The sequence below is a fragment of the Pundamilia nyererei genome, unplaced genomic scaffold, assembly GCF_000239375.1.
Source record: "Pundamilia nyererei isolate P.nyererei 1_Seehausen unplaced genomic scaffold, PunNye1.0 scaffold00006, whole genome shotgun sequence".
In the NCBI taxonomy this organism is placed as follows: Eukaryota; Metazoa; Chordata; class Actinopteri; order Cichliformes; family Cichlidae; genus Pundamilia; species Pundamilia nyererei.
The window spans coordinates 4,001,501-4,028,500 of NW_005187407.1; the positions used below are offsets into that span (position 1 = coordinate 4,001,501).

At 42.2% G+C, this 27,000-nt stretch overlaps 4 protein-coding genes across 6 annotated transcripts in view; 2 read left to right on the top strand and 2 right to left on the bottom strand.

Annotated features, from left to right (window-relative positions):
* ank1a (ankyrin 1, erythrocytic a) overlaps positions 1 to 9,847 on the top strand; it is an 84,712-nt gene extending 74,865 nt beyond the window's left edge. The window contains exons 41-47 of the mRNA XM_013914074.1: positions 1,913 to 2,552; positions 2,675 to 3,133; positions 4,098 to 4,341; positions 5,673 to 5,756; positions 6,045 to 6,197; positions 7,421 to 7,519; positions 9,785 to 9,847. Of these exons, the coding sequence (XP_013769528.1) occupies positions 1,913 to 2,552; positions 2,675 to 3,133; positions 4,098 to 4,341; positions 5,673 to 5,756; positions 6,045 to 6,197; positions 7,421 to 7,492 (1,652 nt within the window). The 3' untranslated portion in view covers positions 7,493 to 7,519; positions 9,785 to 9,847. The remainder of the gene's footprint in view (positions 1 to 1,912; positions 2,553 to 2,674; positions 3,134 to 4,097; positions 4,342 to 5,672; positions 5,757 to 6,044; positions 6,198 to 7,420; positions 7,520 to 9,784) is intronic.
* A 4,670-nt stretch (positions 9,848 to 14,517) lies between these two features.
* Positions 14,518 to 17,972, top strand: LOC102204338 (eukaryotic translation initiation factor 4E-binding protein 1-like). Its single transcript, XM_005722137.1, has 3 exons — positions 14,518 to 14,986; positions 17,066 to 17,254; positions 17,425 to 17,972. The coding sequence occupies exons 1-3, from the start codon at positions 14,851 to 14,853 to the stop codon at positions 17,454 to 17,456; spliced, it is 357 nt and encodes a 118-aa protein (XP_005722194.1). The 5' UTR covers positions 14,518 to 14,850; the 3' UTR covers positions 17,457 to 17,972.
* Positions 17,973 to 20,972: 3,000 nt separating this feature from the next.
* spaw (southpaw) lies at positions 20,973 to 22,720 on the bottom strand. The gene is made up of 3 exons (XM_005722399.1): positions 22,453 to 22,720; positions 21,253 to 22,070; positions 20,973 to 21,155 (listed from the first exon to the last, which is right to left on the bottom strand). Exons 1-3 carry the CDS (start codon positions 22,718 to 22,720, stop codon positions 21,003 to 21,005), a joined length of 1,239 nt encoding a protein of 412 aa, XP_005722456.1. The 3' UTR covers positions 20,973 to 21,002.
* Positions 22,721 to 23,134: 414 nt separating this feature from the next.
* Positions 23,135 to 27,000, bottom strand: part of dguok (deoxyguanosine kinase) — a 4,761-nt gene continuing 895 nt past the window's right edge. The window contains exons 2-8 of one of the 3 annotated variants that reach the window (XM_005722138.1): positions 26,279 to 26,465; positions 26,080 to 26,189; positions 25,787 to 25,986; positions 25,540 to 25,687; positions 25,345 to 25,460; positions 23,809 to 23,908; positions 23,135 to 23,590 (exon numbers count right to left, since the gene is read on the bottom strand). In XM_005722138.1, coding sequence (XP_005722195.1) covers positions 23,564 to 23,590; positions 23,809 to 23,908; positions 25,345 to 25,460; positions 25,540 to 25,687; positions 25,787 to 25,986; positions 26,080 to 26,189; positions 26,279 to 26,387 — 810 coding nt within the window. In that variant the 5' untranslated portion in view covers positions 26,388 to 26,465 and the 3' untranslated portion in view covers positions 23,135 to 23,563. Of the gene's footprint in view, positions 23,591 to 23,808; positions 23,909 to 25,344; positions 25,461 to 25,539; positions 25,688 to 25,786; positions 25,987 to 26,079; positions 26,190 to 26,278; positions 26,866 to 27,000 lie in introns of those variants that run through there. The other 2 variants (XM_013914302.1, XM_013914300.1) reach the window with 2 other exon arrangements.

The window sequence follows — 27,000 nt, forward strand, 5'->3', positions numbered from 1 at the left end:
AGATAGATAGATAGATAGATAGATAGATAGATAGATAGATAGATAGATAGATAGATAGATAGATAGATAGATAGATAGATAGATAGATAGTCATGTTTATTTGGCTGATTTGGTTTTGAGTTCTTTGTCATTAGATCTTAATTCTAATAATCATATATTCAGGCATCAGGCAATCATATATGCATTTGAAGACTAAAAGTGAATATAATTGAAGCCTCTAAACTTTAAACCTCTTAAAGCAGATGCCCTGGTATCTTGTGGGACCTAAATAAACACCAAATGATTGTTTGAATCTTGTACAGTAGCACTGAAGTACTATAAATTTAATTGCAAGTGAAAATCAAACGCCTGCAATGTATAGATGTTCTGTATCTGGTTTAGACTAAATCTTCATAAGTCAAAGAACTACATCACAAACTAGAAGTCAGAGTTTATCATCAACTGTACGTAACTGAAAGCAGTTGGGATGTGAAAAAGAAAGTAGGACAAGGGTCTTTTCGATGGCTTGGTGTCTCAAATATCGCCTGCACTCTCAGCAGTACTCTACTGCTGGCCATGAATCAAGTTACAGCAGCCTGCACTCTGCAGCTTTCTTACCACTGTACAGTACATACGCATGGTCTCTCTCTCTCTCTCTCTCTCGCTCTCTCTCTGAGTCAAACATTAAGGAGTCATTTCCTCTGCTTCCTGTAATCTATGTACTGCATATGGATAGTATGTCCTTTAGTGGTCAGTCATACTGATACTCATGTTTTGCTTTACCTGCATTACCATTTTTTTCAATTTGTTCACATATTTATGTTGTAAAGGTTTATCACTCTTTACAAATTTAGTATAATCAGGTTAGAAAATATAAATGTTAATATTTGCAAAATAGCCTTAGGTGTAGTCTTCATCTAGATTTTCTTTCATTTTTAGCATGTTACATGAAGTTACTACTGCAATATTTTTTAATGCTTTCTGGGACATTGTACTCAGTTGTGCCAGGTCTGGTTTCATAAGAAAGAAAGAAAAAGAAAAAAAAAAACATATTTTATCGAAGGTTGTTCAGAAGACGGCTGTAGGAGTGACCTGAGTCCGCAGCTCATTACTAACACAAAGTTTTACTAAATTATATATTTGCACTTGAAATTTGTTTGAGGCAGCAACATTGTGGCTTTCCTAGCAGAAGAAAATTGAAGTCTGTTGTAATTTGTTTGCATAAATTTGAATACTACTATGTTTTATCTTTACATAGTTGTGTTATATTGAATGCACTGTAAAAACAGTATGAGTCAGTGAGAGAGCAGCTGTGTGAAGAATGCGTGCGTGTATGCGAGAAAATGCGATTGCCTGCGAGCATGCCATCCAGCCTGACACCGGTATTAACCTGCCTGTTTCTGAGTGGGTTTGAGTGCATGCATATACGAGTGTGAGCGTATGTGAGTGCTGGTGTGGGTGTGAGACAGAGTGGGTGTGTGTTTGTGTGTCCCTGCTGGACAGGTGTCAATAATCCCTCTCCGTCTCCCTGCAGGTGGCAGCCAGCAGAGCAGCATCAGCCACTGCCGGCCTCGAACCCCAGTCTCAGCCTACTGGTTCAGCTGGCTGTGTCTGCTGCTGCTACCGCTGCTGCTCTGCTACTGTCAGCGCTGGCTGATTGAGCTTGACAGCCTCTCTTCTAAAAGCTGCCCTTGCTCTCATGACCTTAGCTCCTTGCACCTTTATTCTAGCTCTTATTGTCTTGGCCCTCCACTCCCTCCATCCCCACTCCTTTCCCATTTGTCCCTTCAGCCTCCTCTACTCCTCCCCTAAATGCCCAGCTACTGGCCAGGGGAACTTACCCCCCCTCCCAGGGTCCTGATGCTGTGGGGGGTGAGGTGGGGAGCGAGGCGGGGGGCCGGGTGTCAGTGTGCCTCTCTCTGTCTCGCTCCAGGTTATGGGCTCCCGCAGGAAGAGCTTCTCTCACCAGCTTCCATGCAGTACAGCCTGCCCTCCCCGCTGGGTGCTGAGCCTTACTGGCAGGAGGTCTCCAGCCTGGACTGTGCACCTATTGCCACCACAGAAGAAGACACCCTGATGGAGATGTCTGATGTACAGGTGTGGCCCTCAGGCAACAGCCCTTCCTTGGTGGCTGTGGAGGACTCCTCGCTGGAATGCAGCAATGCTGACGATTCGGAGGGTCTGCTGGGGCTGCCGTATGGAAGTCTAGGTCGGCCGGCCAGTCAGGCCAGCGCAGCCAGCGGAGGGGGTGGGGTGCTGAGTGGCTCCATTGAGCTGCCCGAAGACGATTCAGAGATGGGCGTTGACTCGCTCAGCACCACCACACCAGCTTCGCTCGGGGGTACCATCGCTGGGATCAATCTTAACGGGCTGAACAATGGTCAGGGGTCAGAGGCGAGTTCAGAGGCATCAGCCGTCACAAGCACGACTGGTGGTGATGGAACTGGAGGAGGAGGAGGAGGCGGGATGGGCTCAGAGGAAGGGCTTTCTCTTGTTGCAGGACAGCAAAGGGTGTATGCTCGGTTGAGTGAGTCAACTGGTCTGAGCAGTGCTGCAGATCGGAATGGAGACAGGTGAGTCCGAGCTCTGTATGCCTCTCAGTTGGTGTGACGTCATATAACCTGGGGCTATAAAACACTATCAGTAAATATTTATGATGTACCACCTCCTAATGAATTCATTGATCTCCTTTCAGGTCAGGCAATGGGGGAAACGGTGGTGGTGGAGGATCTTTCCTTTCTTACCTGCAGGAGCAGACAGGCCCGGGATGGATCCCTGTCACTGACCCTACTCAGGCTTGGGTGGGCAATCAGTCTAAACCCAGGCAAACCATGGAAACCATGATGTCATCAGTGCGTAACGCTGTGGATGGAGACCCTTCCCGAATGTCCCAGGAGGCCTTGCTTCAGCCTGTGAGGGACATGGGGCACTCTGAGATCTTAAGGGGGCACTTCAGAGGTACCCAACCATTTGAGAAGGGTTTGGGCTTTCCACACAGGGTACCAGAGCTGAGGGCCTGGGATGATGTCCGCCTGAAGGGCCAGGTGAGCACGTTAAACCACCCATGCAAATTTAAAGTGGTCACAGTGAGTAGGATTACTCCTTTTACCATGTCTGGCAAACATTTTAGCCTGAACCAAATTAATGAACAACCGTATTTATAGTTAAACTGCATTTAGCAAATTCTTGTGGTGTAAACAAAAAAGGCGAACTGCTCCAGCAGAGGTAAACCTGATACAGCAAAATCATTACAGTGTTATACACACAAGCGGTTGCTTTCATACTTCCTCTTCTAGAAGTCACCATTTAAAACCTCACTAATCAGAATTATGTTATGTCGATCCTGGAATCATACAGCAAACGTAAACACACAGCCAAGAACACACACAGTGGTCTTAGGCCCAATTTGGGCACAAACAGCGTGTCCAGCCAAATATAGAAAGCGCTCTCACTCGTCAACCCGCGTTACACGATCCCAACCCCAGTCATTCCCACATGTTAACTTTCTGGCACAACACAGACACATCACACTGTATGGGACAATCTCAGCTGTGAGACTGTGAGAGAACAAAAATAGAGCCTTTCAGAGCCTTTGTGGGCTTCATGCCTCTTGTGGGTCATAATGATACCCAAAAAGCACATTTAGCATAATTTGGAGGCAGTGGCAGCTGCATAATAGATTCTATGATTGTTTTAGGAGAAATTTGTTGTGTAGGCTGTAGTTAGAGCATGTGTGAGAAGTTTCTTAGTGTTCTTACCACAGCGCACAGAGCCGTTCTGATGGAGGTATTTAAAGCTCACAGATCACATGGTCAAAAAGTGAGGGAGGTGGGAACAGAAGCCTCCCAAGATTGCTTTTGGTTGGATCTGGTGTCTTTGACTGGATAGTTGTGACTCGACGCTAGGAAGGAGAAAGAGACGTGGGGAGAAAAGGGCCCACGGCCCCAGCAAACGGAGGGCAGAAATGAAATGAAAACACCAGTTTGGCTGAACCAGTGACAAAAGAGGGCTGCAGCTGTTACCTTCTCCCTTAGCTAAGAGAAGTGTGAGAAGCAGGAGTCACCACCAGCTACGGGACTGAGGCTGCAGTCGTGCGTTGCTCTGTGCCAACCGTGTTGATTTACTGGGGATCAAAGTGGGGCAATGTGGGCCCTAGTTACCGAACTCCTCTTTAGCTTCGTGCTGCTGGCGTTCCTGGTGATCAGCTGTCAGAATGTCCTCCACATAGCCAGTGGCTCGGTGCGGTCGGTGCTCACCTACATACACACTCAGCTGGACCACGAGCTTGGTGAAATCGAGGGAGTACCCGACGAAGAGGAGAACGTCACCACCAGAATCGTCCGCCGTAGAGTCATTCTTAAGGTACAACAAAACGGAGGTCCACGAATTTGAAGAAAGGATCTTAGTGGCAGAAGAGAGAAAAAAAGAAATGAAAGAGCAGGGGGGAATCACTGCTGCTGAACACTTGGATGATGCAGTGTATTTAAGAAAAGTTGAAAGTGATACAGGATAGGTTTGTGGTGAGTTATTTGACTGGTTTTACTGAGAGGAGTGGGAAGGTGCAGCATTATGGACACAAGTAATCGTGGCATACAATGATGGGATTTCATCAATGTTTGCTTGTTTCTATGACAATATCAAATGACTGAGGATGCAACTAAATATATCTTCTGCTTTTATAGATATACTGTAAATAGATTGTCTTCAGCTCAACAAGTTTGGACTCCAGTTCTATAAAAAGTTCTCATTGGCTCTTTGCCATTTCCTTCTTATTGTATCTCAAACTCTATAAAACAGCACATTTTTTATTTATTCGGTTAAGTACACTGAAAATCACACTGAGATTTGGTGGATTATGATATAATTGAAATTATGTACAAAGCATATAATAGATAAATTTCCCTTAATATCCAGAAAGCTTTTAAAATGAGGGATAATAAATACAAATGAAAAGGATATTATGTTTCTGAAAAATCCAAGGCCGGAGCCAGTATGAAATTTCATTGTCTATCTGTTACACAGATTAAACCTAAAGTGCACAGCATACTGAAACTGCTTAAAAGTTGTATAGAAATAACATAATTATTCTGTATGATAACTGATGCTCTAGATACAAATAGTTCATATATAGCTGGATTTGACATGAATAGTTGGTTTTTTCTTCTTTTTTGGTGACTTTGTATTTAAATCTGAGGTTAAAGATGTAGTTGATTTACTTTTCCTTACACGTTGATTGTTTTATTATGGGTAGGTGTTACATAAGCTGTAGCTTTGGACTTGCACCCTTTAGGTTTGTCACTTCTTTTTTTAATTATTATTTAGTTTCATGTGTGATATAAATTGAGATAAAGATCAATTTTAGAGTTTCATACAGGCCTCCACATGCTCGACCTTCACTCGTTCTTAGGCCGAGCGTCCGGCTTCAGGAATTTCTTTGAACTTATAAATAGCTCTAAAGACATGCTGCTATTATAGGGGGCTGTAACACTGTTGTGTAGTAATGAACCTCATCAATTGTAACTATAAGTGATAAGATCCCCACTGTTAGATTTACTTTCTCTCTCACAAGCAACCTCACCCGCTCCTCACCTATCTGCCATGCAAACAGCGCTGCAGCAACGGCTGTTTTAACTGCCTTTATTGCCACAGTTCAAAACGTTTATGGTTACAAAAAAGCTTTTCTCTGTCCTCAGGGTGATGAGGTTGAAGATCTTCCTGGGGAGCAAGTGAGCGAGGAACATTTCACGGATGAACATGGAAACATTGTCACAAAAAAGGTCAGCCTTTTAAATTGCGTCCATGAACACGAATGTCTCCGTTTTCACTTTTTTATCGTGTTTTATCATCACAACACTTTCACGGATCTTTTTACGGAACGATTATTAAACTAATAATCATGACAAAGTTGTTCATCGCACATGACACTGCAAAATCCACGCTTTGTTTTCCCCCAGCATATTTCACCGATCCAGTCTTTCTCACTGCCTTTTCCACACTCTCTGCTCTCGCCCATCACTCTCTCCCACCCTTCTGTGTGCGATTGTGTGCGCGTGTGTCTGCGATAGATCGTGCGCAAGGTGGTGCGCAGAGGGAAGGGATCAGGTGAGGAGGGGTTTCAGGAGGTGAGCGTGGAAGGCTCGCTGCAGGACGCCAACGAGCTGGACGCCGATGCTGAGCAGTTCATGAGCTACGCCGTCTTGGGTCGGGACAGCAGCAAGGTGGGCTTCTGATCTGCAGACGAAGCTCTCTGTCTCGCCTGGAGCTTCCGTGATGACCTCGGGTGTGCGGCCAGCCTGCAAAGCCTAAATGCTCTGAATTAGATCAGATGATACATACAATGACACCCTGTTTCATTTAAATCCATGTAGTATCTGGGGTCTGTGCTGCAGTAAGTTTTAACGTTTCATCTCACTGTGGATTCCCAGGCATCCCCCAACGGTCCTTGTGCAACTTAACCTGCATAAGCACAAGTTTGTTTGTGATCTTAGAAAATAAAGGTTAGGCATTTTCCACTATGTGTCAGGACTAAATTGCAACAGAAGACAGAGGGACGTGTATTTGATTAATTGCTTGATTGCTGACTTCCCATAACATTAATCTCCACCCATATACTTCGCTCTCATGCTCATTATCTGCATGTAAGAGAACAACTGGATCCACTCTGCCCAGGAGCTCTGATTTTTTAAGAGGCTCACAGTAGATCAGTTCATGAGCATTTCACTGTTTTGGTCATCACTAAACCACAAATGCAGTTCATCTGGGGGGGGGTGGGGGGTTCTTGCACATTAATGAGTGAATGAACTTATAGTGGTTCCTTGCAGTGTTTCTTTCTCCCTGTCAGTTATCTCACTGAGCAACTGAATAAGGTTCATAGTCCTTTAACTGTGAAAGTGTGCCTTAATCAGTCAAAAACCAAGTTGAGGTCAAATATTAATTGCATTGAGTAAGTTGAGGTTCAATACACCAGACGCAGAGATTAACAGGGTTGTTGTGATTGTGTGAAATTTCCTGAAACTGCTGTGTTATGTGGCCTAGCCCATCCATTTGAAGCTTAAGAACACTTTTCAAAAAGTTCTTTGCAAATTTTATCTGACATTACTCTGAACCACCACCTGGCTTTCCATCTGCCACCCACCACTTCTGTCCTTGCTTGACTGTTTATACATTATTACTTCCTTTTTTTCCTCTTTTTATTTCCTCTTTTGTCCCTCACATTTCTGTTTCACTTCCTGTCTTGTGCTCCCTGTTTGTATGCCCTCGTTTTTTTCGTGTGACACTGTCTGCCTCCTCTGTGGGTTTGTTTCTCTCTCTCTCTCTCTCCTTTGTTTTACCCTCCCTTACTAATATTACCTCAACCTCTTGTTCTGCTCCTGTCATCCAACTTATTCTAAATCCTCGCACCTCTTCTGCGGTCAACCCCCTCCCCCACCCTCTGATGTAGCCCGATACTGTGGATGTGAAGAAAGGTGCTCAGATAGTGAAATGTGCCAGTCTGCGGAGAGTTAAGCAGTGAGGCAGACTGAGTGCTGCGTCCCCGCAGGTAGGGGACTGACCCACAGTGCTTCCTCTGACCTGTGAACAACACCATTTAATCCAGTCTGTCTGGATTAAATGCATCTGAATGTACATTTAATTCAATAATTACTAATGTTATGACATATGGTGTGACGCTGGCGCAGCTAAATGACACCTAAATCTTTAATAGTTCAAATATAAATGACACACATGAACGCATATAAAAAGGAAAAAGATACAGATGTAATTTTTGTGTGTGTGTGCATTAGGGGAAAAAAAGTGCTGTCAGGAAAACTCTAAATGCTTGAAAAATGATTTGGTAGCTCTTGCAAATGTCTGCTGTGTCTAATACAAACTGCAATCAATTTAGATTTGGAGTTTTAGTTAGTACAAATCCAGGTGATGTACACTCACCGGATACTTTGGTAGGTACACCTTGCTAATACTGGCTCGGGCCCCCTTTTGCCTTCTGAACTGCCTTAATTCTTCGGGGCACAGATTCAACAAGATCCTGGAAACATTTCTCAGAGATTTTGGTCCATATTGACATGACAGCATCTCACAGTTGCTGCAGATTTGTTAATTGCTCAGCCATGATGTGAATCTCCTGGCTCCTGGCTCCTGAGCTTTGTTATTATCAGCCTTTAGAAGATGGATACCTTGTGATCATAAAGGGATGGAAATGGTCAGAAACAATACTGTGGTAGGATGTGGCATTTAATTAATGCATTTGATACTATGAGGCCCAATGCGTGCCAAGAAAATGTGCCCCATCATTACACCACCACCAGCAACTGTGATCCATTGATACAAGGCAAGATGTATCTATGTTTTCATGGAGTTTACACCAAATTTTTACCCTGCCATTCAAATCCTGCTGCAGAAATCAAGAAAATTTTCCAAACTTCTATTGTTAGACTCTAGAGAGCCAATGCGAATCACTTTTCTGTTTTTAACTGACAGTAACTAAAAACTACAGCACCCAGAGGGGTCTTCTGCTGCTGTAGTCCACCCGCTTTGAGGTTTGACATGTTGTGTGTTCAGAGATGCTCTTCTGTGTATCTCGGTTGTAACGAGTGGTTATTTGAGACACTGTAGACAACTGATGAACTTGAAACAGTCTGGCCATTCTCCTCTGACCTCTGGCATCAACAAAACATTTTCACACAGAGAACCTAACATTTTTTCAAGCATAATTTGTAAACGTTGCACATGTTTGAATGGGAAGATCAGCAGTTGCTGAAGAACTCAGTCCAGCACATCTGGCATGTATAACCATGCTACGTTCAAAGTCACTTAAATCAACTTTCTTCCTCATTCTAATCCTCAGTTTGAAATTCATTAGGTTTTAGCAACCTTGCCTACATGAATTCCTGCCATGTGATTGGTTCATTAGATATTTGTGCTAACACTATCTAATAAAGTGGCCGGTGAGTGTATGCACTATCTAGAAACAGTTAGTGTTTGGAATTAATCGATATATTAATGACTGATGATCCAATAATGCTTTTTAATGTCATCTTTTTTCTATTTGTTTTTTACCTCTTGAGTTTAGCTTAAATAAACCATAGGAATGATCTCCTGACAAACACTTTGCCGTATTTACATCAGAGTATGAAGTAAAATGTATGAATAATTTAAAAATTCCTATCAAGTCTGTTCTTTCTATGATATATATATATATAAAATTGTCCATAAGCAAAAATTGAACACAAATATTATTTCATACGTTTGATGGAAAGAGATTGTTAGTGTGGCAGTACATCAACCACACTGTATACTGCTTTAGTTACTTTTGTCAGACATGCTGTGAAACACCGTAAAAAGGCTGGTGCAATGTGCACTCAGCGAAGAGAAATCGTAAAATGACAGCGCCCAAGGTCAAAGCTGTAAGGCATCTTGTGTGGAGAAATGGAGCCACTATAATGTGTGTGCGTGCGTACGTGCGTGTGTGTGTCTTGCCCTCACTAACGTAAATGCCATGACATTCCTGAGCTTGCTGATATTTCCAGTGACTCGCTGCTGAATGTTAAACCACTGCTGGCCCCCATTTGCGTGTAAATCTTTGGCAGAACTAACGTGTCGTTGAGTCTTTGAACGTTACGAGGATCAGCTGAAGGGAACTGAAAAACGTTCAGTCACTATAAAGCAGTATAGTAGCATAACCAGGATTCAAAGGCACTCACATTAGCACTGGCTTGTTGCTGTTTGCATGCCACCTGTGTTGCACGGTAGCAGGACGATCGAGAGGCTTGTAAATCACTGCAGTTCTCTCTCTCTCTCTCCTCAGAGTTCTCCGCAGGATTCAACCCCTTCACCAAAACCATCCTACATGAACACATGACCAGCAGCAGCTGACGGGAGGAAGACCACACATCAGAAGGCAAACGGATGGAAATGAAGAGAAACCAACTCAAAGACAACCACGGTGGCTATGGCAACTATCAGCACGCACCAGAAGAAAAAGGATACAGATTTTCTTGTAGTTTTTATTACTTTTTTTTTTAAAGAAATGGTGGGAAAAAAATATCTACTACTAGGCTAGAAGCATGATTTCGTATAAAACAAAAACCAGACAGACAAAAAAAAATCAAAAACAACAACAAAAAAAAAGAAACTAGCAACCAAAACGTGCTTCCTGTTATCTGTATCAGCATGAGTGACTGCTGCCGCATGGCCTGTGTTTAACTACAAATACCGAGGGAATGCAGGGGCGGGTTAAAAGGGTGGGGCGGGATGGGGAGGAGACACCGCTTAATGGGACGGGCATGCAATGTAGGCTACCACCGGCCCATTTTCTAACCCAGTGGTGAAGAGTTTAACTTAAGAAAAAGAGACACTAAAATACTGAGAATTACGTCATCTCTAGGCAACTGTTACCCCCTCCTCCTCCATGCTGCACTCAATCAGCACCACAAACTAGTTTCACACCTGGCCGAGTGGTCTCTAAGTCCAGTAAAGCTACAATTATCGCCCCAGGATATCAGTGTTGTGTACATAATATTGTATGCACTAAAATGCTCTTACGTGACTGTGTGTTACGCGTGTTGTTTCTGTTACTAGATCCCTATGCGATGCAACTGATGCTGCTGTTTCAGGTACATGAGAAATTCCTCCCTGTTTTTCTTTTCTTGTTTGGTTTCATTTGCTCAGAATCTATATATTATTATTCTATATCTTGAGATCTTTGTGGGTAAAAGAACATACCGTTGTGTCGCTCTGCCTGTTTTAAATCGTTGGATTTGCGTGTGTATGTGCGTGTGTGTGTGTCCGGATGTTTCGTTGTGATTTTCACGCGCTTTCATTGTTTCCGTTCCACATGTCCGACTGTAGAGGAAGATGTTCTTTAAGTCATTTCCTGTACCGTGGGGATTTTTCAGCTTTGGGAGGCGGGTTTACAGCAGGAACCTGCCTCGCCAAACTTTGATCAAAGTGGCTTGCCTTGTGGAGAGGAAGGTAAAGAGATATATATGTACAAGTGAAAGATTATCACAAGAGATTAATCTGCTCTTTCATCCTACTCCTCTGCCTTTTTCTTGTCCCCACTGTGCTGTATCCTCGTGAGGTTTGTGTTAATGTCTGAGCTAAAATCCCGATACCTCTGCTTATCACCCAACCTCCATCTCTCATCCCCTAGCCGCTACAGTCAGCCTCTCAGAGTAGATGTAGCAGTCCCGTCCACCTTCCACTGGGATGCGGGATCCCACCTTCAGCTCGTACAGTAGCTGCGTCTGTTTGACCTCATCGCACAGTATATGACACCACCACACGAGGTGCGCTTACAGACCATCTCACAGCCACCAGAAGATGTCACTCGATGAGGGTAAAGTAGCTGAAACGGAATCATGTAGCACTAGTTTTACTGGATGAAGCGATGTGCGTTGCGTTTAGGGTCGAGGACGTGTTGAGCTTCGATGTTTGTCTCCTTGGCGGTTCTTCAGTGTGTAGCAAAGACAGTCACCAATCACTGTGATGAGAAACTGTAATACTGACCCGTAACTGTGAGCCTGACCCGTCCAGAAGCATGTCTCTTGTTCCGCTCCTTTCTTTAGTCTTCTTGTCACGATTTGCTGTCTTAACTGTACTCCAGAAGTAGAAGCAATAACTGCTTTAAATGGAAAGGATTATTCATGTGTGTGTGTATGTGTGTGTGTGTGTGTGTGAGCGAGAGAGTGACAGAGGAGGGAGGATTTTAGGATCACAGCTTGCGTTCTTCCTGAACTTTCAGCTTTATTCTACTTCTCACTTTACTCAGAAATGATGTCAGTACATTAGCGTCCTGCATTTTATCCTTTTGCCTCTCTAGAAGAGAAAACTTTAAGTATACTGGTGTGGCTCCATGCCAGCCATTGCATCTGCAAAGTGCCCGCTGTTTGTTTTTGTTACTCATCTGGGAATGTAGGTGTGTTCAGCCTGTTTTTAAACCTTAATAACATTCATATGCACCTTGAAAGAAATCCTGAGTGTGTTTTGCGTGTGTGCGAGTGTGTGAGCGCGTGGTGTGATTTAAATATCACATACTCAGTCCTGGATATTGGGACAAGTTAAAGTTGTGATAATATCACAGGAAGTAATATTGCAAATGGACAAAGACTATATGTGTAATTCTAAATCACATATTTTTAAAGGTTTATTTACCTCAATAAGTGTGCCATCTCACATTATATCAATAACCAATACATGCATTTCTTTCAAATGTTGCGTCAGACATTGAATGCTTTTATTATAGACAAATATGTAAGTCACAAAAATGTTGCAATAAGCACCCATAAATAAGTGTTTAGTATGGCTTCTCACAGCCATGAGATGATGAATGTAAAGTCTTGGTATACTGTGAGTCTTGTTATGACGTAGTCATCCGTGTTGGCTCTATACTTCAGTAGATAATAGGGTATTCACTCTGTTGTTTCAGCTCAATGTCTGCTGTTGATTATCATAAATATGACTTCATTCTCATTTCATCACAAACATGCACAGATGGTGGTAGATTTTAAAGAGCAAAGCCTCGAATTTTTAAAAAAAATCTTTTTTGACATGTTAACAAATATCCCTTCATGAGGTATTATTGTTATTTTATTAGCTTAATAAAGGTCAGATGTAAAAAAAAAAAAGTTGTGCCCCCTTATATCAATCACAGCATATGATTTGCTCTTTAAGGGCTCATATGTTTAGATTGTTTTCTGCTGATGTCAGGCTCAGAGCCAGATGGGAACTGGTTAAAGAAGATAGACGGAGTTATGGGGGAGGCTTGGTGGCTTCGAAGGCTAGTCTTCAAGAGGACATGCATTTTCCCTCAACACAGCCCACCCCCTGACATTTTTACGCCCTTTTACCAAATATGAGACTGAGCCAATCTTAAGACTTCCACGTGGTGACCGTTTGGACGTGGTCAGACGGGAGTCCGACTAAGTGAGAGCGAGAGAGAGTCGAGGTTACATCAGAAAAAAAGCACTGCACTGAGGGACTACTGAGATGATGCCATGCACCAAGTTCATGCAAAAATATTAACTGTTGCAAAAACTAGAGAACACATGTATATTCCTTTAGAATGGATTGAAGACATTATTAATGCAATAGCATATTACTCAATACTAAGGAATGCAACTGCGCACATGCACAGAAAATGTTTTTAACATAAAAGGCTATATATATATGAGATATATGAAAATATATATATAAATATATATATTTATTTAGAATGCTATGCACCCTTACTTGTCAACTGGGATTCTAGTTATGTTATGGATGTACTTTTAGCATCATACAGCTGTAGCTACCAAGAGACTGTTGAGTTCTGGGTAATGCCTGCAAAATGGGGATAAATAGGGTTCTTGTGGGTATTTTAACTTGTTTTGTCTGCTTTTTTATTGTTATGGAGAGTCAATCATGGATTTAAAATATGTAAAAGCCTTTTAATCCAATCAAATCCGAAGACATCTACTGACAATTTACTCTGTACACCAGCTCAACATTTACAAAATTAATAAAGAAATGAAATGTCTTTGTGTATATTGTGTGTGATTTTCTGTGTGGCACGTCATCCATGACAGTCATCACAAAGTCAGTTTTATAAACATGCTGAAATTTCAGGTGTGTAGCTGTGCATGCTGTATGAAGATGATCTTGACTTGCTGGACCTTTACAAAGAACAAAAAAAAGGGAGGAAGGGAAGATGCTCATTTGAAACGCCACAGAGGAAGTAAAGTAAACGAACAAATGGAAGCAACACTTACACTGGCTTGTGGAAACAATTTTATAAATCTTTTTTTTTCTCTTTTTGTGACACATCACATATGTTTTACAATCTCCCAGTATGTATTAGAGTTGATTTTGACATTTGATGGTCACGTTTGAGGCTTGTAGAGGATCGGTTCTGCAACTTCCTGATCTTAGGTTCCTCAAACCTTTAAGCTAAAGGTTTAAATTTTAAGGCTTCTCGGTTGTGGAATCATCTGCTAACACCTTTTCTTCTCATTAAAAAATAAGAAAAAATGCATTTACTTCGGAATTGTCCTTCAGTCCCGCAACTTAGCAAAGAAACAATTTTGCAGGAATAATAGTATTTTTTCACAAACAAGGTGACTCCCATTATTATTATTTACTTTGGGCATCTATTCCTGAAGACCGCTTTATTGATTTTCACGCTCATTAGCTCCTCAGAACTGCGCAACATCTATTTTAGTCTCATATAAAACATTTCCATGCATGTTTGCACGTGTTTCCATTTTTTCAAGCAAAATATAGAAGAGAAGCGAAAAAGAAATGAGTGCTGGCCCAGGAATTGCACAGGACAGTATCTATGTTATCATCTTATTAATGTGTCTATTGTCTGTAAATAATGCTGTTCGACTTGTTTTGAAAAAACACCTTTTTTAAAAAAAAACAAACAAAAAAAACCGTCTTATCATGTTGTTTTTATTATGACAATTATAGCCGGTGAAGTTTTGAACATCGCAGAGTGCGCAGTCCTTTAGTGCCAGCAGGGGGCGCAGTTGGCTGTTTTTTGTGCACCTCTGGAGCCTTCTCTCCTGCAGCCTGCTGTGTTGTTTTGTGTGCATGTTGAGGCAGGCAGAGTGAGAGCGGAGGAACGTGTGCTCAGGTCCTTTTAAACAAAGATCCTGGACACTAGTTCGTGTGTGTGAGTGCTTGATGTAATGTGACTGTTTTAGGTCCAGCCTTCCACTCTTTGCACTTATGAAAACGAGGTATTTATTTTTATTTATCCGACAGTAGTCATTTAGTTGAGTCAAAGCCATACCCGAAACCCCCGCTCGGCGTGGCTTTATAAAACCAAGACTTTGTGCTTGTTTGATGTTAATTAGTTAGTTAGTATTAGTTTATTGTAGTTGGGAGAAGATGTCCACCGATTGCCAGAAGACCACCGCTAAGGCCATCCCGTCGATCAGGAGGGTGACGATCAACGACGCGGAGCACATGCCCCACGACTACTCCACCACCCCGGGAGGGACTCTGTTCAGCACGACCCCCGGCGGTACGCAGTGTTGCTATTTGTCATATTCATTCAAGAGTGCCGAGGAGATCTGCTCTGACTCCCGGACACACATGACTTGTACTCTTATCCACTTTGGAGCCGCTCTCTCTGTCTGCAGCTTAGGCTAACTCCATGAGGTCTGCTGTAGCTCTGCTAAGCTAACCGCTAAAGCTAGCGAGCAAGTGTTTACTTGAAAAGAGGAAATGCAAAGAAATGCGGACTCTGAAGTAATGAAGGAACAGGTTGTTTAGACATGACGGTCTTAATTAAGATAGTGAGCGTCTGTCTGTAGCTTAGCTGCAGTCTAAAGTTTGGGTTCAACGCACTGCTGTCACACGGTCAGCCAGCAAAGCTGCTCCACCTTTGGTTTACTGTAGAGATCATTTAAATTCCTCTAGAGGTCCCTGCTTCTGAGGGCTGTCCACCTAAACCTGCTGCAGACACGAGGTTTAACTCAGTAAAGGTAATCTAAAGGTTAGAGTAACACTGTGTAATTACACTAAAAGGTGTCACTTCATCCTTTTTCCAGGGTTTTGTGCGTCACAGTGTTAATAACTACCTTATAAAAGTAACACTGGGTCATTATTAAACGGATATAACTATTTTTAAAAACCAGTATCAAACTGCTGCGATGATTTATTTTCATATTGTGATGTATTCCCTTAATTGGTCAGGACACATTTCTTTTAAGGGAGATTATAAAGAATAGTATAGTAAAAATATATTATATCAATGCAGGTAGCATATTTAGCAAAAACGTTTTTTTAATATAGCACATTTCATTACATGTAACCTCAATGTGGTTAACAAAGATATTATTATATATATATTTCTACACTTCATATAAAATAAGGTATTAGCACTAATGTTTCTGGCATATTACAGGTATTGTAAGCACACAGGTGGTGTGCAAGCATACGTTGTGGTGTACAAAAAGTGACAGCGTGCAGTGAGCTATGTTTAGTCTGGTTCAGTACAAGTGGATGAGTTAAAGAGTCTGATAGCAGCAGACAGCAAGATTAAATAAATCATTTGCTGAAAAAAAGAAGACACAATCATACCTGTGCAGGTTTATGAGGCTTTATGGCAGTGAAAACAGCATAAACAAAACAACAGCACCTGCTAAGTGTAAGCCCAGGTAAATAAAGAGGATTCTGAATATGTGCACAGTTGTAGTTGATCTCAGATCAGCAGGCAACTTGTTCCAAAGAGCAGGACCCCAGTAATGAGAGCAACCTCAGACTGAGGTCTGACTCTGGGAATAGTTACAAGATCTGCACCAGATGAGCAGGGCATGAACCGGTGAGAGATTTGTGAGATAACAGAAGGATTTAAAAAGCAAAAAGATCTATATTGTACTGGAAGCCAATGAAGGGTTTTCAGTACTGGGTAATGTGGTCAGATTTCTGTGTAGCTGTAAGGAATCTGGTTGAATGACCTGAAGCTGTCATGTTGATGATTTGGGCAGTCCTGAAAATAGAGAACTTGTTAGGCGAATGTGCAAATATAACATACTGCCTTAAAAAGGGCACATGTTCCTTTTGCACCAAATGTTAAAACTGTGTTTATTAACTGTACACTTTGCTGTTCACAAAGCTTTTCGTCACGAAGCTTTTCTTCAAGTTTAGTTGCGTTAAATCAGAAAGTAAGTCAGTTGGTTCGTTATCACAACTGGAAGCCATCACATCACTGCCAAGGAGTGTGTGTGTGTGTTGTGTTCATTCAGACTGGCTCATTGTGCGACAGTATACATAATATACAACAGCTGAAGCGTTGCAGATCATAACAACAGCCGTAAGAGAGCAGCAGCATAATTAGTAATAACATTGCCACATATATGCTGCAACGTCCTTCTAGTTACTGCGTGAAGATCAGGTACAGACAGCAAGATTTTGAAGAAATGCCTGTTTTCATATTGTAATCACGTCTATTGTGGCACACAGGTCAAGTTAAAATACAGGAATTTGATGAAGCAGCTGATCCCAGTCAGTGCGAGTGTGGCCTCAGTGCTCTGTTTGATCTCTCAATGCTGCGCATCTGATAATCATCCTTCATTTTTCCCACCTACGAACACAAAAGGTACCAGGATCATCTACGAACGCAAGTTCCTGCTGGAGTGTCGCAGTTCTCCATTGGCCAGGACCCCTCCTGCCAACCTGCCAGTCATTCCAGGAGTGACCAGCCCTGCCTCCAAGGACACCAGCAAGAAGACTCAAAATGGAGAACTACTGAACAACAACACCGCTGCTCCGAACAGTAGCGCTGCTGGTATGTTCACACCTATACACACATCACAGGATGGATGTTGCACTTAAAGTCCATCCATCTATTTTCTGCATTATGATGTAGAACCCATGCAAGCAATACAGCAATGAAGCCTACAAATCATCATCCATCTCCACCCTACATTTATTGTTTACTTATTTTTCTTTTCAAAGGTGATGACGCACAGTTTGAAATGGACATCTAGGTGAAGCCCAACAAAGTGCTGTGAAGACAGGGGTACCGTCTCCTCCCCTACCACCACCTACTCCATGTAGACAGAGGATCTTATCTCTGACGGCCTCATTTTTTGGATCTGTAATTACACTTTCACTGTCTGCCTCAAGGTTTCGGCCTGGTTTGTGTGTAACAAAAAGTGTGCCTTCAGGTAGTGGCTGCGAGTTTAAAACGAACACTGAGAAGTGCTTAACACCAACAATGCCTCATCGCTCGGTAATAAAACAAGTCAGTGAAAATGAGAATCGAATTGTCCGAATTTCTAACCATTCCAGAACGGTTTTCACTCGATGTGCTTTTATTTCAGTGCATTTCGCACAACCTCTCTTTAGATACGGTCTTCCAGTATTGCTCTCATAAACGAGCGCTTCACCTGAAGTGTAAAGAATGTAAAACAGAAATTTGTTGATGACATTTTGAATCAGATATTTCGCTATTTTAGGGTGATTTTAAAAAAGAAATTAAAGCAAACACCATTCAGACTTTATCTCTGCGTCATGTGTTCACTGAGTCTTTCTGTCAAATCCGTTGTTTGCTTTTTTAACTTGAATGGCGCCATCTGAACTTAAATAATGCTTTTGTTTCGTGTCAGCGGTTTAGATGTTTAAGTGAAAAGCTAATGTACATTTCAAAGTGACAAGTCTTGCAGCCTGCTGCACCTCCTGCGTCGCTCTGATTCAGAGGAATTCCACGTGGAGCTCGCAGGAGGCTGATAACCTCAGTCAGTGGGCTGTTTACAGAGAGGTCAATATGCAACTGTACAACACATCAGGCAGGAACTCCTTCCTTCCATTCAACATTTACGATTCCACTTCTGTCACTGGCTCACTTCACTGTGAAGTGCTTATGAATAAAAGTGCCGGAATAGATGGTGTTTCACTGAACTTCTCATTGTTTGATCTAAAAGATGTTTCACTTTTTTAAATTCTTGCATCCAGCAATGTGCGAAGTTTAAAGCCAACACTCATTTCTTTAAGTTTTGATTCCAGACTTTCTTATAACGTTTTAAAATGCTCTTGAACAAAGAACCAGTTTTAATTTGTGTCTTTTGGCACTTTGTTAAAAGCTTTTGTTACTAAAACAGATTTCAGTTGTCTCGATGAAAAATCCCAAAGATAACAGTTTAACAGCCTGTGTTAACATTGTATTTTTTGCACCAACAAAGTTATTCTAAAAGAGCTGAAAATTTAGTATTTCTCTGCATGGTGTCCAGAGCTTTAAAGAAATTTGATAAAACTGAACACGTGAAGGACAAAACAAGAAGTGTCAGCCCTAAAAAAAATATTTTTTACAACAAATAAACAGTATCTGAAAGTAATGTTCCCAAGAAATAGATAATCTAGCAAAAACCTGACGCAGAGATGTATCTGACCCTGCAGTTAATCCATCTACCGTCCACTGAAGCCTCATCGGGAATGATCTCAGCGGAAGGCGGCTGTGAAGAAGCCATTATTTAAGAAGGGAAGTGGAGGAAAGGCTGTGGTACAAGAAGTGGACTGAAGATCAGTGTCAACAGGGTTGACAGAGTGATAAATACAGATTTCTTGGTTCAAATCGTCATCACTGTGTACAAAGGAGGTCAGGAGAGTCCAACACTGAGTGTCTACAGCCATCTGTGAAACAGGGTGGAGGCTCTGTCATGGGTTTTGGAGTTATGTGTGGTGTTGGAAATCTCATCAAAACAAATCATTCTGAACACAGAAAAGTCCTGTCAGATTTTTTTGATACATTATGGAGTAAAATCAATGCCATATAGAGAAACACGCTGTGATACACAATCAGTCACTGACTGACCACAGAGCCCAGACCTCAATAAAACTGAAGCAGTGTGGGATCTCGACAGAGAATATAAAAGAAGAGCTTTGAATGTCTTTCAAGAAGCCTGGAGAGATATTCCTGAAGACTACTTAAAGAAATAACAAGAAAGCTGCCAAAAAGGGTTCAGGCTGTGTCAAAGAATAAAGGTGCTCATAACAAATATTGACTTTCAAATTCGTTAGAATTCAGTTTTTTGCTGCTGGATTTTTAAGTGTGTTTGCATGTAGCCTTAATGCAAAAATCACTGCAACTGTTTCCCACTGTCCTCGCCAAATATGAAGAAATAAGGGGTGGTGCAAGACTTTTGCACAGTGCTGTAGCAATGAAACACTCTTTCGTTATGAATACTGTTGCATGTGCGGAACTGCACAAATGCGTTTCTACTTTCAGCCTGTGGTGTAAGCGGCTCTGTAGAGAATCATCATTAGAATAAATATAAATAAAGCTCAAATCATTGAGTGGATTAAAAATGGATGCGCTCCGGGTTCATTTGTAGTGAGTGCAAACAAAAGGTCCTGATTGCAAAACTTACCTCTGCAAAAAAAAAAAAAAAAAAGAAAAACAGGAAAGAAAAGAAAAGAAAAACACGTGGACAAATCCTGAAATACTACTCGGTCTGGTCTTGTCTTGGGTGGATGTGTGGATTGAATAGTTTCAGCTGATCACTTCCAGTCCGGCCTGTCTTTCCTCCTTTCCTCCACAGTAGCGTCACCCTTCAGGTGCAGTCTTTCCACTCCCTCCCATGAATGATCTCCTTGTCACCTCAGCTTCCTGGCTGTCCAACCCCCTCCTCACCAGGATAAACAAGTAGTACTACTGCCTTTTCTCACCCACCGGTCCATCCTTCAGTGTGGTTTGTGTTGTTCCACCCAGCGTGCCCGGCCAGGGAGGACGACGCTAATGACCTCTGATGATGTGTGCACTTTAACAGGACCAAGATGTGGATTGGGGAGGTGAGAAAGGCCAATATACTAAGTTGCTGGCTGCTAGCAACGGATTAAGAGGTGGATGCACATTCTGCCTTTTATTTGTTAACCCAAACAGATCTGTCATCCGAGGAACATTAAGAACAAAGTGTGCCCGTTTAGCTGTGTAGCTACTGCTGGTAGATTTAATGGAAGTGGCAACAAATGAAATGCTATTTAAAGCTTACCAGATAAACTGGTGGTGCTGATGTATATTTGTTTAATTTTTACAAATAAATTAGGCGTGATTTATTTTTAACTAAATAAATACATTTTCATTTAACTTTGAATTAGGAAAAAAACCTTTGTGACTGTGTATGAGCCTTTTTTAATGTTTAATAAAGGGTTTGTTAAAAATGTTCACCTTATAAATAAAAATATATAAGAACGGGTGAAGAAAAATATTTTAAAACAACATAAAACAGCACACTTCCGTCAAAATAAAAAAAATTTAATATACGTTTCATATTTTATGTACAGAATTTACATGATGATGCATAAATAACACAAAAGATAGAAAAACATTAGTTTATCACCCAGTATGGATGCAATATATTTACTTTGAGTCATTTCATCTCAATAACATTGATATTTTAGTATTCATTTATACATCGAAGCAATTAAAAAAAACATCTGAGTTAAAGTTTATGGTCGGTTAATGTTCAGTTAATAGACCACAAACAAAGCAGGTTTGTGTGTTTAGGTGTAAGCTGGGGTGGTGATGGGTTGGGGCTTCAGTGGCACCCGCAATCCTCAACAATCATGTCCTCGTGATGCCGCAGAGTCAAATCATCGCTCTCAAAGTACAGCATGGAGAGGGGGCTGAGGCGCGTTGGCACGCAGGACGGGCAGGTCACTCTTTCTGGGTGGTGATGTTTCAAGAGGCTCTGAAAATGAAATAATTTACATGAATAAATGAGCAACTATAAGATTTTTTATTTTGAGGTTTAGAAATAGTTCAGTGAAACTCTTTAATCTGCTTACCTGCATGTATGCATGGTTGGTGGGACTGAAAGACTCATCCAGGGGTGTAGGGCACTCTCCCTCACAACGATATGCGTTGTAGCGCTTCGGATGCACAATCCACTCATCCCAGCCGATGTGGTCAAAGTCCACCCACATGTCTACCTTTCGGCACAGCGGTCTCTGGACCTGCTCTGCTGCTGCTGATGGTGCTGGAGCCACAGTAGGTGCAAGTACACCAGCTACTCGCATCCTTTCCATTCTGTTCCTTTTGTGGCGCCGACTTTGAATGTCGCTGCCCTCTTTGTCCATGGACACATACTTGGAGTTCTCCACAGTGTGAATGAGACTGTACGCTGCATGGCCCTCCTTATGTTTGGAGAAGATCACCATCATGACCTGGTTTGTGGTTGGATGGCGGATTTTTCTCTGCCTCAGTCCTAAAGTTGTGAACAGAGACTTTCTGGTTTTCTCCACTCCATCCCCAGCACCACTCCCATACTGAGTCTCAGGCTCTCCCGAAGCCTCTCGGCTCTGCACTTCGTCTCCCTGGTATAGCCAGTATTTTAAAAGACTGGTCACATTGAACACCTTCCAGGAGGACTTTGTGCTGCTGGGCGATGTGCCAAAGCTCCCTAAGAAAAGACGCTCCTCCTGGCACGATGCGTCATCCAGGTCACAGCTCTGCTTCCGGGAGTGATATAAATCCATAGTGGCACGCTCAGAGGCAGAGAAAGCTGGTAGTCTGATCTGCAGCTCTGCCAGCTGGACAAGCTCACTGGTAGAGATGGATGACATGTCAAATGTGACGGTCCACTTTTCGCCCTCTTGATGGCAGCCTGAAAATGAGACACTCAAGTGAGACTTCAGATTGACACACTGCAGTCTGGGATGAATCTGGACAAACCAGATCTGTGGACAAATGTCAAAACACTGGAGTGAGAGGGTGAACAGGACAGGATGTGTATTGGACCCCCCTGTGCAAGGACGTCTGAGGGCTAATATACAACCTCCCCACATAAAACAGGGCAAGCCTTTAAAGTTCGAATAAGCACTTTGACACTTGCTGGGTCGTAAAAGGGAGGGTCTGATAGCACAGACAATCGACCAGTCAATGAGCTCCTGGAGGATTCAGTGCACAGAGAAACCAACTCATACATTAAATAGCAAATTTAACAACCAATGAGCAACATGAAAAACATAATTCAGCTGTTTACTCACCTCTGGCCATCAGGCTTTTGACAGAATCAAAACTGTGCACTGACAGGCTGTCGCTTTGTGCAGTAACATCGCTGACAGCTACAGATGAGAAGGAATCAGCACTTCTGAAGGAGCGATACAGCTGGATCATGTACAGAGGGTATCCTCTGCGATGATCGGTTGACAGATTTCTGAATGCCAAACTGCTCTCGAGTCCCGTGTGATATCTGTGGCCCCGGGCAGAAGAAACCACTCCAAAAGCACAGATGAAGACTATGAGGACTTCCATTTCAGCTGAAACTCACAAAGTGAACACCGGAATGAGAAGAGAGAGAAGCAGAGATCTCCTCCTTTACTCCAGCTGCTCTCAGGCTCAAATGATGCTCTGAGCAGACGGAGCTCCAGGCAGGCCTTTTATAGCCGCCAGCTGCCCTTTGATGACCCCTGGCCACTCCAGGCATCCGAACAGCCCCTCTGATCATCAGAGCACATCAGAGGGCCAGAAAAAACAGAAGAAGAAAGCATTTATCCAAGGTCATTGTCCCATCAAATGAACTGTTCTTTCAGAAATCAATTTAAAAACAATTAAAATCTTGCACAGCAACTCGCACCTTTCTATTTCCTTAATGCAAATAAAGTTTATAAGAATAAAATGACTAATATAAAATGACAACTCAATGTTGAAATGTAAAAACATGTTTTATTTATTAACAAGCTGCAAGAAACATTTGTCTTAATTGCTTGTTCCAACGAGTTAGGATTATAAATATGTTTATAAAATAGTACACAGACACACACTGTGTGATTTCAGTTCTAGTACGGATTAGTTTATAATTTATAGAAGCTGTAAAAATGTGCTGACTCAGAGAGACAGCTCCAAAGACATAAACAGTAAACTACAGTTTAAGAGGTAACGTTCATAACTGCAAAGTGTGTTTCAAAAGTAACCAGGAAACAATAGTACAAGGTTTTAAAGTAACACATTCATATCCAAAAAAAATGTCAGGGTTTCACATCATATGGTCCGGAAGCTCATCAAAAAGAGGTCTGTGTATTAATTTATATAAAGACTTTATATGGAGGTCTGACTGGTTTCATCTGTTTCCCACTGTGCTGCTGCTGATGGCTCCTCTCATAAAGCATCAAAGAAGTTCTTCACCTGTGGACAAACAGGCATACTAGGATCACAGCATATCAGAAACACATTAAACATCATCCATACAAAAACATGTCAGCTGACTGGCTCAAACACCCTCACATGCCCCACCCCAGGGTGGAAGATTGTGATTCACAACATCAGAGCAGTGCCCTCGTGTGGTTAACTCTGGCACAGCACCTTTTAGGAATAAATGCCATTCAGTAGGTATTCAAGCACACCTTTGTGATAAACTGTTCCTGCACCTCTGGGTCACTCTTAAATTCCACGCTGGCATCAAGTTTTAAGACGGGTATCTGCTTCAGCTTCTCAAAATGGATTCTGAAAGGAGAGAACAAAGCTGTATTATTATGACATTAACAGCAGACCACACACTGCTGCACCGTCAGCTGTTCACAGCAAACAGCTGCAAGGAACCTGAACACAAGCACTGTGCCACCACCAGAAAGTTTAGACCAGCTAGATATCACTACTTTGTGTAGATTCTCTTTTTTACTTGTAAGCATAATGGAGAGGGAGACTAACGGGATAGCGGGCTATCTCCAGATTAAAGTCAGAGTTCTCAGTATCACAAAGGCGAGTCTCTTTTTACCTGGCTACATCGCCATGCTAACCTACACTGAGCACATACCACATTCAGAGTTTCTCATTAAAATCACCTGGAAGTGCCACAATTTTCACTTATTTGTTTATTTACAGCTTTGAGTGCAATGCACAGTGCTGGGGGAACATGTTTTACCTTAGTAACAAGGTGGAGCTAACTGTGCATGACAACTGGTAACTGGATGCAAGTATTCTGTTGGTCATGCAGAAAATGTATAAAGGTCTTTACGCTTGACTCTAATTTACTTTTGCAGCTAATAGAACGCAGGACATGTTTATTTAATAGACCAAATTAACTTCACCTTATGTTCCAGAGCTCTAATGTGTCTTTTGTTCCATTTTTCTCCCCTCACCTCTTGTGGGAGATGACCGTGCTTCCCTGAGCCTGGTTGTGCCAGAGATTTCTTCCCGTTAAAAGGAAGTTTTTTCTTTCCACCATCACCAAGTGCCTGCTCATAGTCGGATTGTTGAAATTTTCTCTCTATTATTGTAGGGTCTTTACCTTACAATACAAAGTGCCTCAAGACAACTGTTGTGATTTGGCATTATATTATAATTATTATTATATTAAAAAAACTGAATGATCACCTTAAAAACAAGAGTGCCCTCAGCATTAAAATATATCTATTAACTCATATTAAAAAATAAAAAATTCTTAACACTGTGTTAATTCACCAGATTAACGATTTTCTGCAGCATTAAAGTCATGTCTTATTTGTCACATTTTACTGTTATTTTTGTAACACTATTTTATGAATATCATCTGATAACATCCGTGATTGGAGTAAGTGCCACTTATGGGGCTCTTTCTGTGTGGAAGAGGAGTCACATGATGCCTGAAACAGCCTGGCTTTGTTGAACTTCTTTCGTAGTACACCCCTCTGGTTAGGCGTGCGCCATAAATTACAATGGCAATAAATCACAATGGCAATAAATCACATAATCCAGAAAATCTGGGGTTAAACCTTAAATTATGTCACCAAGCCCCAGGCCCTTCTTCATTGTACAGTTGACCCCCGGTATTTGCAGGGTTGAGACCCCCTGTAAAAAGGCTTATAAGACCAAATATACCTTAAAGTATCACCCCAAAACAGCCAACAGCACTGGAAAAAGTCAAAAGATAATCAGAGCTGTGTAATCTTATTCTCACTCACTCGGTCGTTTTCTCAACCAGCCACCTCTCATGTTGAGAGTGCAACTTATCCAGATAATCCAGCTTCACGCCCTCCTCTTCTGCTCTTCCCCGACGCTGCAGGCGCTCCATGCATTTCTAAAAGACATGCAAAACTGTTTGTGTGACACTAAATTACCTTCCACTCAGAGAACAACATGAATTTCATGTGCCATACCTCTGGTGGGGCGCTGAGGTAAACTATGCCCTCTAGCTCCACCTGGTGTCCAAACTGCTCCACCAGGAGGGAATGCCAGTCCTGGTAGACAGCCCATTCTGTAGTGTTGATACATCCCAGCTCAAACATGTTCAGAGCAAAGATATATCTGAGAAAACATAATACAGGAGAATTAATTTCCATTATATCCTTGTCAAAATTTTGCTTAGTTTGTTGAAAATACTTCTGGTAAATGTGACTCACTCACCTATCGCTGTAGACTGAACGCTCATACACCTGGACAGGTGTTCCCTTTGACTGGAGGAGGCGTGCAGGTGGAGGCTGCAGCTGTGTTCTGAGCCGGCTCATGCAGGAATACGTCTGGAACGTGTATGACCAGCGCTGAGGGTCCTGGTACATCATCTGCAGCAGGTTGCTGACTGTGGTCTGTGGGGGTACACCTTGGCCCTGTCAAAGACACGAGCAGACAAATGTAAGCTGCATCATCCTGCCTTCCTTTAATTTGTGTAACAAAAAAGATGAAGATGTGAATATACCCACCTTTGAGGTCTCACTTTCAATGTTCTGCCACTTGCTGACAGGTTCTGCCACCACCTCCCAGTCTGCACAAGCTGACTGCAGGAGTTTCGCAAAGGTCGATTTTCCAACAGCTGTTATTAAAAAGCAGGTAATGCAGGAGATCAGCACAGAGACATACAACAGGAGATTCGTCTAACTGGGACAATCTGTAAACTCTTACCGATGTTGCCCTCGATAGAAACTCTCCTCACCCGAGCTTTTGCATCCGCAGCTGAACCTGACAGACACCTCGAAGAAAATAAAGTGAGGCTTCCTCTCTTATTTGCCATAGCTCTCAGTACGGCTGTGTATCCACCTCTCACCAGGGAGTCAGAGCTCTTCCACTGGATGCATGTCAATCTTCTGACCTGTGTGAAACCTGCTCGCTGATTATATATGCTGAACAGAGCGTACCGACAAGGCGCAGACATCCCGACAGGTAGTACAACTATACCGGAAAATCACATTAACCCGCAGGTCATTCGGTGGGTAAATGAGTTACAGAACCTGTTATGAAAGTTTGCATCAAGTTAAGACAGACGTTAGCTGGAAGCCCCACGTGAGGTAAGCTCGAGGAGCGTTCATCAGTAACCACAGGAGAGCTAATGTTATAGCGGTGTGGATGCTAACACCGCTATAATGTTGAATTAATGGTCAACGTCCGTTTAATTCGGGTCAGGGAAAAAAACAAAAACGACTATTACCGGCTCAAAACACATGTACCTATTTTACACATGCTACAAACAGTAGCGTTAGCAACGAAAACCACTTCCGGCTCACGTTGTGTACTTTCGCAATAAAAGCATTTCAATATTTTGCTTAGCATAAACAACGAGGTTTGTGTAAACTGACAGCACAGTTTGAGGTGGTGACTACTTATAAATGCATATGTGTGATATATAT